The sequence below is a fragment of the Mesoplodon densirostris genome, chromosome 18, assembly GCF_025265405.1.
Source record: "Mesoplodon densirostris isolate mMesDen1 chromosome 18, mMesDen1 primary haplotype, whole genome shotgun sequence".
Lineage (NCBI taxonomy): Eukaryota > Metazoa > Chordata > Mammalia > Artiodactyla > Ziphiidae > Mesoplodon > Mesoplodon densirostris.
The window spans coordinates 35,426,707-35,439,041 of record NC_082678.1 but is presented as its reverse complement, the minus strand read 5'-3'; the positions used below and the strand labels follow the sequence as shown (position 1 = coordinate 35,439,041).

At 47.2% G+C, this 12,335-nt stretch overlaps 1 protein-coding gene and 1 non-coding gene across 4 annotated transcripts in view; one reads left to right on the top strand and one right to left on the bottom strand.

The window, feature by feature from the left end:
- Positions 1 to 12,335, bottom strand: part of MPRIP (myosin phosphatase Rho interacting protein) — a 126,060-nt gene that overhangs the window by 90,933 nt on the left and 22,792 nt on the right. For all 3 annotated transcript variants that reach the window (XM_060080434.1, XM_060080433.1, XM_060080435.1), the window contains exon 2: positions 1,313 to 1,390. In XM_060080434.1, coding sequence (XP_059936417.1) covers positions 1,313 to 1,390 — 78 coding nt within the window. The remainder of the gene's footprint in view (positions 1 to 1,312; positions 1,391 to 12,335) is intronic.
- TRNAG-CCC (transfer RNA glycine (anticodon CCC)) lies at positions 10,109 to 10,181 on the top strand. Its single transcript has one exon. It is a non-coding gene; the product is annotated as a tRNA-Gly (tRNA).

The following is a 12,335-nucleotide window of genomic DNA, read 5'->3' as shown; positions in this document are numbered from 1 at the left end:
CCAAAGGCCAGGCCACCAGGGGCTGATGGAGGCCCAATGGCACTGACAGTGGAACAGAAAGGCCCTTCCTTTTTGTGGGGGGGAAAATGTCTAGAACATGAGACTGCTGGTCCCCAAATCCCAAAAATCATCATGAAGATCCATGACCTATTTTCAACATTTCCAAAAGCCCAACAAAATTCATACTTTTACTGGCAATAAGGCCACAAGAACTAACTAAAATATCATGTCTCTTTGCTTTGGGCCAGAATTATATCATTTATAATAATGATTTTCCCATCAGAAGCTGGAAATGGCAATTCTGTATGACCTAAATACAAAAGAGGAAAGAGGGCTGCTCCCTGGTTACTGCAGCCACTGGAACACAGTCGCCCTGGCTGTCCTCACACCTGGGTGGCAGGAACAGGGCACTCACATGGCCTTGCAAAGAGGACCTGTAGAGGCTGGGCCACCTGGACTCTTCCCAAGAAATATTTCCAAGGCTCCTATTTGGTATTTTTAAAATTAAAACCCATTCTGGAAGGAAGCCCAAAGACCCCAGATACAAAGCAAGTTCTGTGGGGTACCAAGGCCCCACCCCAGAGTGTAACTAACATTCAGGCTGGGGGCAGCAGAGACCCAGAGGCAGGGCAGAGGCCCTGGGGAAGCAGGGGATGGGAAGGGGGCAGAGGCGGCAGTACCTGGAGGAAAGCGTGTGGAAAAAGAAAGCATGTTTTAATTGGAGTCAAATCCAAAGGGGCTCCCTGACAGAGGAACAAGCCACTGACCTGGGACGATGCTGGTTTGACCACCTCGCTGCTCCAGCTGAGACCGGGCCAAGCAGTAGCCTGTGTCCAGCAGGACCCACCCGGGGCTGGGTGCCCAGGAGAGATGGGACGCAAGCAAAGTTGGCCCTTAAAGCCTGCCTCCCCTCACTCCTGCTCATCTGCTGAGCTCCCTGATGGAGAGGAAGGGAGGGGAAAGAGGGGGCTACAGGAAGCAGAACCTTGGCCCTGAAAGAACTCGGAGCCTAATTAGCATAATGCAAATGTGCGCTGAACTGCTCTTCGGTCTTTTCCATTAACTGTTTCTAGAGTGGAGCTGACCCACAAAACAGGTAGCACCATGCGAGTGCATCTCTTTTGAATGGAGGGCAAGGCATAACTACTGGGACCTGCAAGTTCACCAAACAGGGAGGGGTTCTCTGCTGATCCGCCATCCCAGGATCCACCATTCAACCCCCCATCTCCGTCCTCCACTCGGTCAATCTGCCTTAGGTGAACCCCTCTCTTGGTGAATTCTCCACCCCAAGAATTCACTCTGATGCCCTTACCCGAGACCGGTGCACTGGGTTATCAAAGTCAGTCCCATCTGGAGCCAGGAGCAGCCAGCCACCATAAATGGGTTTTGCCTGGAGGAGAAAAAGGAGGGCAGGTCATCAGTGGCCTTGGACAGTTTCAATGGTCAAGTTAATGACAAGCTGACAAGCGCTCACTGGAAAAAGAATCCACCTCTGCTCCACACACTCCATGCATCCCATTCCCCAGCCCCAGGCCAAGTTGCCAAGAGAGATGTTGGAGAGCCTCCTGGCAGGTCTGTAGCGTCTGGTGTGGGGAGAATGCAAACCCAGCAGGAGTCTGAACCACCAGAGAATACAGGAACTCCTAAGAAACAGATACCTCCCCTCAAGTTTCTGATCAAGCCACCAGGATCAGGGGAAAATGGCATTTTCTTCACAACCATGCGAGTGCCAATATGTGCAGGCACTCGGGACATCATGTGACCAGCACCGTCAAAGCCCCTCATCCTGATGGTACAGAACAGGGCCTGGGAGCAGAGACGCTGCTTTAGCAATCAACTCACTGGTTGTACGACCTTGGGCTGAAAACCCTTCGAGTTTCTATCTTCCTGTTTGAAAGGTGAGCGTGATGATAATTATATCTACACCTCATGAATCTTATGTGAGGACTGAAGAGACAGTCCAAGTAAAACACAGCCCAGCACAGGAATGCAGAACAGTGCGGCCACTGGGGAAAAGAGTCTGGCAGTTCCACAAAAGGTTAAACTTAGAATCCCTATGACCCAGAAGTCCACTCCTAGGTATATACAACCCCAAGAAAACTGGAAGCAGGTGCTCAAGTAAAAACCTGGACATGACCGTTCACAGCAGCACTGTACACAATAGCCGGAAGGTAGAAACAACCCCAGTGTCCACAGCAGATGAATGGATAAAGAAAATGTGGCCCATCCAAACAATGTAATGTCATTCAGAAATAAAAAGGCATGAAGTACTGACACGCCTACAACATGGTTGAACCTTCCACTTCAAGACGTTATGCTTTAAGTGAAAGAAGACAGACACAGAAGACCACAAACTATGTGATTCCAGTTATATGAAAGGTCCAAAATAAGGAAATCCATAGAAGCAGAAAGCAGATGAGTGGTAGCCAGGATGTGGAGGGAGGAGGAATTGGGGGTGGCTGCTAACAGGTATGGGGTTTCTTTGGGGGTGATGAAAATGTTCTGGAATTAGACAGTGGAGTCAGCTGCATGAACTTGTGAGTACGCTAAAAATTACTAAATCGTATGCTTTAAACAAGTGAATTTTGGGACTTCCCTTGTGGTCCAGTGGGTAAGACTCCACACTCCCAATGCAGGGGGGCCAGGTTCGATCCCTGGTCAGGGAACTAGATCCCGCATGCCTGCCACAACTAGGAGTCCACATGCTGCAACTAAGACCCGGAGCAGCCAAAATAAGCAAGTAAGTAAATAAATAAATATATTTTTTTTAAAGAGTGAATTTTATGGTATATGAATTATCTCAAAAATTGCATGAGAAAAAAAAAAAAAACCTGAGCACAGCGTGTGGCCTGAAAGTACTTACTAAATGCTGGCTATTTTTTTATTTTTTATATCCAAAGCATCCCCCTGTCCCCCCAGACACTGGCAGTAGAAGTTCAACAGGAGCTAAAAGATAAAGACAGACACTCAGACTCCACCTCCCTTTTTTTAGCCATACCCAGCTCCTGAGAAAGGGCTGGGAAAGGCACAACCAGGCCAATGTGTCCACTGCCCTTTGGAGGGCAGCAACACAAATTAAAGCCCAAACCCTCTGCCTGCTATTTACACACATAGACTATCTCTGGGTAAGCCCTAGGGGTCCTCTTAGCATGCTTTTTATTCAACATTTCCAAATTGGGAGGCCCTGTCACACCACCTCATTTTGAAAAGCTGTGTAGTCTGTGACTCACAGAGGGAAGGTCACTTGCCAGAGGTCACAGAGCATGGGGGGGGGGCGGTGAGCCTCTTCTCTTGGATTCTGCAGGGTCCTCAGGCCCCCAGGGGAAGCACTGGCTTTTCCCTGTGAACGGAAAGAAGGGCTTCGGGCAAGGGGTATCGAGTGGCCTGAAGGAAAGAAGCGAGACTGGCGTTGATGAAACATGGTGGGGCTTCCCTGGTGGCGCAGTGGTTAAGAATCTGCCTGCCAGCACAGGGGACACGGGTTCGAGCCCTGGTCTGGGAAGATCCCACGTGCCGCGGAGCAACTAAGCCCATGAGCCACAACTACTGAGCCCACATGCCACAACTACTGAAGCCCGCATGCCTAGAGCCCGTGCTCCACAACAAAGCAAAGCCACAGCAGTGAGAAGCCTGCGCACCGCAAAGAGCAGCCCCCGCACCCTGCGACTAGAGAAAGCCCACGCGCAGCAATGAAGATCCAACACAGCCATAAATAAATAAACAAATTAATTTTTTAAAAAAGATACACTAATGTCTATAAGCAGGAAAAAACATTTTAAAAAAAAGAAAGAAAGAAAGCAACAGGGGAGTGGGTGCTGGCAGGGGACCAAGAGTTAGAGGGACATGACTCAGAAGGACCATGGGGTGTGTGGAATGAAATGCTGCCTGGGAAAGCAGAAGCAAAGAGAATAGAGGTCTGTTTTCTCAGCAAACACCAGCGGCACCCAGCCATCCCCCAGGCATGCGAGCACACTTGGCCTCTCTCTGCACACAGGACGGAGAGGTCAGTGCTGGGGGACGACCCCGTGTGTACCCCGGCCAGGTGACTCCCCGACATGGCCGCTGGGCCTGCAGTTCCCTGACCTGTAAAATCAGGTTAGACTCCAATGCCGTGTCTCCTCCGTTTCTGTCTGGCTTTGATCGTACATCACCCTCCTCGTTTCTGGCTGCAGGGCTTTGGGGCGACTTCACATCATCAGCTACATGTACCTGCCCTTTCCTCAAAAGGGGCAGTGAGAGACCTGCGACTGGCACAAGTCCCTCAGAACCTGGCCCAAAATCAGCATCGTTATTCGCTCAACGAACATCTACTCGGGGAGCCTGCCAGCATCCACCTCACTTGGCCATGACTTCCATATACGGATCACCCTAAAGGGGACCCATCGCAGGTGGGCAGGTCGTCCTAAAAGGTGGGAAGGCTGGGCCAGTAGAGGGCACAGGGCAACAAGTGTTCTAGCAGCCTGGGAAGGGGGTAACGTTCCACGAGAGCATTTGCCAAGGCAAATCCACAGCGACAGGAGGCAGACGGGGGCTGCCCAGGGCACAGTGGACGAAGGACTGTGGGGAGTGACAGCTACAGGGTTTCTTTTGGGGATGATGAAAGTATTCTGAAACTGATTGTGATGATAGTTGCACATCTCTGGGAGTATACTAAAACCATCAAATTGTACACTTTAAATAGGTCAACTGTATATGGTATGTGAAGAATTATCTCAATAAAGCTGCTTAAAAAAAAAACATTTGCAAAGGCCTATGTAAGGCAGTGGGGAAGCAGAGATAAATAAGAAACTGCTCCTACCTTCATGGGTTCACAGGCCACAGGAAATGTGAACTAATGAGTCCTTCTCCCAAAGCCAAGAAAAGCCAAGTCTAAGCTAAGAAAGCTAAGTCTAGGGAAGGGGGGCGGGGGGCGGGGGGGGGGAGGGTTGGGGGGGGCAGGGATTCACTACGTAAGTTTTCAAGTGACTCTGTGCTCTGCGTGCCCCCCAGCCAGATTTGGGAAACTTCAGTCAAAGAGACAGGGACAAAAGTTTCCAAGGACAATGAGCTGGTCCCCTGGTTTGTAGGAAGCGAGCTAGAACATGCTAGACAGCGTCCAGAGGGAAGCCCAAGGCACCAGCTCAGGTCTGCTGGAGCCGGGAGTGGGGCAAAGGGCTAAGAGGGCAGACTTGGCGTCCACAGCTGGGTGACAATGAGAACCTCCAGATGTCCAGTGCGCAACACTAGGGTCGTCAGGGGACAGGAAGGTACCTGCCACCCTGCACTGCCATGCAAGCAAGCAAACAAACAGGGAACAAACAACCTGTGAGAAGGAGGGCGGCCTGGGGCGGAGAGGACTCGCTGGCACGGGCACAGCTAAAGTGAAGACAGAGGCAGGAGCCTGTCCACTTGAGCAGAGCGGCTTGGCTGCTGCCCTCCTTCAACTCATCAGCGCCTGGAACCCCGTCCACAGGCCTGGAGAGCCACGTACCAGGACACCCTGCTGTCTCAGGTAACCCCACAGGCATGGAAGGGCGTCCCAGAGGTGCTGCTGCTCCCACTATTTCTCAGACTGTCTAAAAACGGCAACAGCAGACCCAGCCATGCCAGTGAGTCCAGAAACACCCACCACAGCCTCTGTCCCCATGGGAGAGGCTCACAAGCAGACAGAGGCTTTGTAGGGCGGCATTCCTCCCTCTCTTGCCTCAGTTTTCTGGGGTGGGGCGACAGGCCCAAAGGCACCCTCTTCCTGGGAGCCCCCCAATAACCTGACGTACGAACTGTGGCAACCCCAAAGGCGGCTGGCACAGGAAGTGGGCTCTAGAAACTCTTAATGGTATGTAGTTCTGCTGCTGTTTTCTGGCTGGGTAACTGGGGTTTTACTTTAAGGGGCAGCGGGGAAAGGAGAAGCAGGTAAACTCTTGTCGACACTGAGGACCCAAAAGATGGGACTGAGTTCTGTTTCAGGCAGCCCACCTGGGAAGAAGCACCAGACCTGTGCAAAAGTCACCACCTGACTTGCTTTAAAGCACCCGCTGAGCCTCTTCCCTTCCGATTAAACTCAGCCATGCCCCGCAAAACCAATAAACCAGAGGCTACACTTCCGGCTGATCTCTGGGAAGACACTGCTGGTGGCCTAGGCATTCTCCTCAGCCCAAAGCCCTTTTGAAAATGGTCACTGGAAATTTCTGCTTCAAGATGGGGTAGATGTAATGTTCCCTATGCCTCCCACTAACTACAAATAAAACCCTGGACACTGTACATAAGACAAACCTAAGAAGACTCGAAAAGGTGGAGAGTAGAAGGCAGAGGGACTGGGAATCTCGGGACCCGAGGAACCACACAGAGGTGTGCGCCCTGGGTTTCCTTTTGCCTCACTGTCCCAGACTGGAGTCTGGAGGAGGGGCAACTTGGAAGTGCCAACGGGCGCAGACCAAAAACACAGAAGCCCCAGTAAAGGCCCTATCTGGTTGAAGAACTGGGGAAGAACAACTTGGCAAGACAGAGAACTCTTAGACAATAACCGTCCTACTCCAGCCGGACACCAAAGAACAGACAGAGCCACACCCTAACCCCCACCAGCAGAAGCCAGACTTCCCCTTGCCGGCTAAGAGGCGCCCCAGCACCCCTACCAGGGAGGTGTCAGGCAGTCAGGCAGGGAGCTGGGACTTTCAGCCCCACCCAGCAGTAACAGGTCTCCCCCCTCTCCCTCCTGGGACGTCAGAGGAGGATGCCTGGGGAGCTGAACCCCACACCCTGCGGCAGTAACAAGGGATCTCCTGCCTCAAGTATCAATGGAGCCCAAGTGAGGAGCCAGACTTCTACCTCCACCTAAAAGTAAAAGGCAGCAGCCCTGCTTCCCCTGCTGCAGCAGTGTTAGAAAAAGCCGACCGAAAGAGAAGGGTCAAACACAACCCGGAGTCACCTAATGTGACGCAAAAATGTCCAGGTTTCAATTGAAAAATCACCATGATACCAAGAACCAGGAAAGTTGCAAACTGAATGAATGAAGACAGATGTCAACACTGAGGTGACAGGCATGTCACAAGTATCTGATGAAGATTTAAAACAGCCATGCTAAATGGTTCAACAAGAAATTATGAACATGTTTGGAATAAACAAAAAACACAGATAGCCTGAGCAAAGAAACAGAAGCTATAAGAGCCAGATGGAAATTCTGAAACTGAAAAATACAGTAACTGAAATTAAAAGTTCAATGGATGGGTTCAACAGCAGAATGATGGGAACGATGGAATGAATCAGTGAGCTGGAATACAAAAGCACAGAAATTACCCAATCAAATAACAGAGAGAAAACAGACTGAAAAAAATAAATAAGAGAAGAACAGAGTCTCAGGGACCTGTGGGACTATAACAAAAAATCTAACATTTGTGTCATCAGAGTACTGGAAGGAGAGAAGGGTAGGGCAGAAATATACTCAGAGAGAGAATAACTGAAAACTTCCCAAACTTGGCAAGAATGGTAACCTATAAATTCAAGAAGCTGAGTGAACTCCAAAGGATAAATCCAAAAAAATCCACACCAAGACACATTAAAATAAATTTCTGAAAACTAAAGCCCAAGAAAAAATCTTGAAAGTAGCCAGAGAAAAACAACAGGTTTTGGATAGGAGAAACCAAATGTAATGATTTGGACTTAACCATGAAGGCCAGGTGTAAGTAGCACAATACTTTTCAGGTGCTAAAAGAAAACAACTGTCAACCCAGAATCCTGTAACCAATAAAAATATCTTTCAGGAACAAAAGGGAAATCAAGACATTCTCAGATGAAGGAAAACTAAGAGAATTAGTTAGCAGATCTACATTTACAAAATGGTTACAGGAAGTTCTCTAAACAGAAAGGAAATGATAAAAGAAGGAAACCTGGATTATCATAAAGGAAGCAGGAAACACAGAGCAAAACTACCTGTAACCAGGCTTTCTTTGAGTTTTCTAGATTATGCTTGATGAACAAAGCAAAAATTATAACACTATCTAATGTGGTTCTGAATCATGTAGAGGAAATATTTAAGACACTTACATAGGGAATGCTAAAAGAAGGTAAAGGGAGGTACTCCCTTTACTTGAACTGACACCACCAACAGACCGTGGTAAGTTATGTATATACAATGAAACTCCTAGAGCAGCCACTAAAAAAAAATCTGCACTGAAAAAATCACCATAGATAAACCTTGAAATTTATCATAAAAAAAAATGAAATTCTAAAAAAACCCAAAAAGATCAAGCAGGAAGAGAAATAAAAATCAAAGAGGGGTTTCCCTAGTGGCACAGTGGTTAAGAATCCGCCTGCCAATGCAGGGGACACGGGTTCGAGCCCTGGTCCGGGAAGATCCCACATGTCACAGAGCAACTAAGTCCACGCGCCACAACTACTGAGCCTGCGCTCAAGAACTCATGAGCCACAACTACTGAGCCCATGTGCCACAACTACTGAAACCCGTGTGCCTAGAGCCCGTGCTCTGCAACAAGAGAAGCCACCGCAGTGAGAAGCCCGCGCACCGCAACGAAGAGTAGCACCCACTTGCCCCAACTAGAGAAAGCCCTTGTGTAGCAATGAAGCAATAAATAAATAAATTTATTAAAAAAAAAAAAAGATAACGCAGGACTATTACAAACAATTCTACAAACTTTAACTTGACAATTTAGATGAAACGGACCAACTTCTCAAAAATCACAGACAATCTGAATGACTCTAGAACTATTAAAGAAACTAAGTATGTAATTTTAAAATTCCCCAAAAAAGAAATCTCCAGGCTCAGAGGGTTTCATTGGAGAATTCTACCAAATGTCTAAAGAAGAATTAACACCAATTCTACACAGTCTTTTCTAGAAAAAGAAAAAGTAAGAAACACTTCCCAATTCATTTTATGAAGACAGTATTAACTAGATATCACAATCAGACACAGTACCAAAAAAGGGGACAAAAAAGAACAACTATGGACCAATATCCCTCATGAATATAGATGCAAAAATCAACAAAGAAATAGCAAATAGAAGTCCGCAATATATTTAAAGAATTATATACCATGACCAAGTGGGGTTTATTCCAGGGATGCAAGGCTGGTTTACTATTTAAAAATCAATCAGTGTTATTATCCACCATAACAACAGGCTGAAGAAGAAAAACTCTGTGGTCACATCAATTAATGCAGAAAAAGCATTTGACAAAATTCAACACCCATTCATTTAAAAAACAAGAACAACAACAAAACCTCTCAGAAAAGTAGAAATAGGAGGGAACTTCCTCAACTGACAAAGAGCATCTACAAAAAACCTAGAGCTGACATTATACATAATGGTGAAAGACTAAATGCTTCCCCTCTAAGATCAGAAACTAGGCAATGTTGTCCATTCTCAGAACTCTTATTCAACATAGTGCGAGAACATCTAGCCAGCGCAATAAGGCAAGGAAAGGAAATAAAAGACACACAGATTGGGAAGAAGAAATAAAGTATTTACAGATGACCTAACTGTCTATGTAGAAAATCACAAGGAATCTATTTAAAAAAAAGAACTCCTAGAACTAGTAAGTTCAACAGGTTATAGTATATAAGATCAGTATATGAAAATCAACTGTATTTCTATGTATTAGCATTGAATATGTGGACACCAAAATTAAAAATAAAATACCACTTGCAATTGTTTAAAAAAACGAAATACTTAGGTATAAATCTAACAAAGCATGTACAGGACTTGCATGCTGAAAACTACACAATGCTGATGAAAAATCAAAGAAGACATAAATAAATGGGAGAGACATATTGTGTTCATAGACTGGAAGATTCTAAATTGTCAATTCTCCCCAAACTGATACATAAGCTTAATTCAATTACTAACAAAAGCTCACGAAGACTTTTTTGCAGATATAGACAAGATTATTCTAAAATTTATATGGGAAGGCAAAGGAACTATTTTTAATTAAAAAGAAGAAGGAAGAGGCAGGAATCCATCTACCTGATTATAAGATTTATTATATATCCACAGTAATCAAAGCTGTGGTATTAATGGAAAGTTAGACACATAGATTAATGGAACAGAATGGAAAACCCAGAAATAGACCCACACAAATGTGCCCAATTTAACTTTGAACAAAGGTGCTAAAAGGGACTTCCCTGGTGGTCCAGTGGTTAAGACTCTGCACTCCCAATGCAGGGGGCCCAGGTTCGATCCCTGGTCAGGGAACTAGATCCCACATGCCACAACTAAGAGCTGGTGCAACCAAAAAAATAAATAAATTAAAAAAAAAAAAAAGAGACTCCAGGGCTTCCCTGGTGGTGCAGTGGTTGGGAGTCCGCCTGCCGATGCGGGGGACACAGTTTGTGCCCCAGTCCGGGAGGATCCCACATGCCGTGGAGCGGCTGGGCCCATGGTCCACGGCCACTGAGCCTGCGCATCTGAAGCCTGTGCTCCGCCAACGGGAGAAGCCACAGCAGTGAGAGGCCTGCGTACCGCAAAAAAAAAAAAAACAAAAAAACCAAACAACCCAATTAGAACATGGGCAAAAGACATGAAAAGATATTTCACAGAAGATATACATATGGAAAATAAATACATGAAAAGATGTTCAACATCATTAGCTATTAGGGAAATGCAAATTAAAACCACATGAGGGCTTCCCTGGTGGTGCAGTGGTTGAGAGTCCACCTGCCGATGCAGGGGACGCGGGTTCGTGCCCCGGTCTGGGAGGATCCCACATGCCGCGGAGCAGCTGGGCCCATGAGCCATGGCCGCTGGGCCTGTGCGTCCGGAGCCTTGCTCCGCAACAGGAGAGGCCACAACAGTGAGAGGCCCGCGTACCGCAAAAAAAAAAAAAAAAAAACCACATGAGAGGGACTTCCCTGGTGGTGCAGTGGTTAAGAATCCGCCTGCCAGTGCAGGGGACACAGGTTCAAGCCCTGGTGCAGGAAAATCCCACATGCCGCAGAGCAGCTAAGCCCGTGCACCACAATTACTGAGCCTGCGCTCTAGAGCTCACAAGCCACAACTACTGAAGCCCGCGCGCCTAGAGCCCGTGCTCTGCCTGTGCACCTCAACGAAGAGTAGCCTCCGCTCGCCACAACTAGAGAAGGCCCGCGCACAGCAACAAAGACCCAATGCAGCCAAAAATAAATAAATAAATTTATTTTTTAAAAAAACAAAACACATGAGATACTACTACACACCTATCAGAATGAATAAAATTAAAAATGGTGACAACGGGGCTTCCCTGGTTGCGCAGTGGTTGAGAGTCCGCCTGCCGATGCAGGGGACACGGGTTCATGCCCCGGTCCAGGAAGATCCCACATGCCGCGGAGCGGCTAGGCCTGTGAGCCATGGCCGCTGAGCCTGTGCATCCGGAGCAATTGCTCCGCAATGGGAGAGGCCACAACAGTGAGAGGCCCGCATACTGAAAAAAAAAAAAAAAAAAATGGTGACAACACCAAATGCTGACAAGGATGTGAAGAAACTCGTATGTTGTTGGAGGGAATATAAAATGGTGCAGCCACTCTGAAAAACAGTTTAGCAGGTTCTTTAAAAACTAAACATGCAACTACAACATAATCCAGGAACCGCATTCCTGGGCATTTATTCCAGAGAAATAAAAGCTTACACTCACACAAAAACTGTACATGAGTGGCTACTGCATTTTTATCTGTAAAGGCCAAAAAAACCCCTGGAAGCAATGCAGATGTCCTTCAGCGAATGAGTGGTTAAGCCGTGTACACCATGGAATACTAGTAAGCAATAAAAAGGAAACAACTGGTGATGCACACAACCTGGATCAATCTCCAAAGAATTAGGATGAGTGAAAACAGTCAATCCTTGAAAGGTTACATGATGTATGATTCCATGGACATAACATTCTTGAAATGTGGAATTTCTAGAAATGGAGAACAGATTTGCGGCTGCCAGGAGTTAAGGAGGCAACAGGGGTAGGAGGTGCAGGACATGTGGTTGTGAGGGACCCTGCGGGGATGCAAGCGCCCAGCATCTTGACTGCAGGGATATCGAGATCCTGCTGACCGTGACACTGTGCTATAATTTTACAAGATGTTACCACTGGGGGAAACTGGGGAAAGAGTTACAGGATCTCTCTGGATTGTATCTTACAACTGCACGCAAAACTACAATTATCTCAAAATAAAAAGTTTAATTTAAAAAAAGTCTACGGGGCTTTCCTGGTGGCACAGTGGTTAAGAATCCACCTGCCAATGCAGGGAACACAGGTTCGAGCCCTGGTCGGGGAAGATCCCACATGCTGCGGAGCAACTAAGCCCGTGCACCACAACTACTGAGCCTGTGCTCTAGAGCCCACGAGCCACAACTACTGAAGCCCGTGTGCCTACAGCTCGTGCT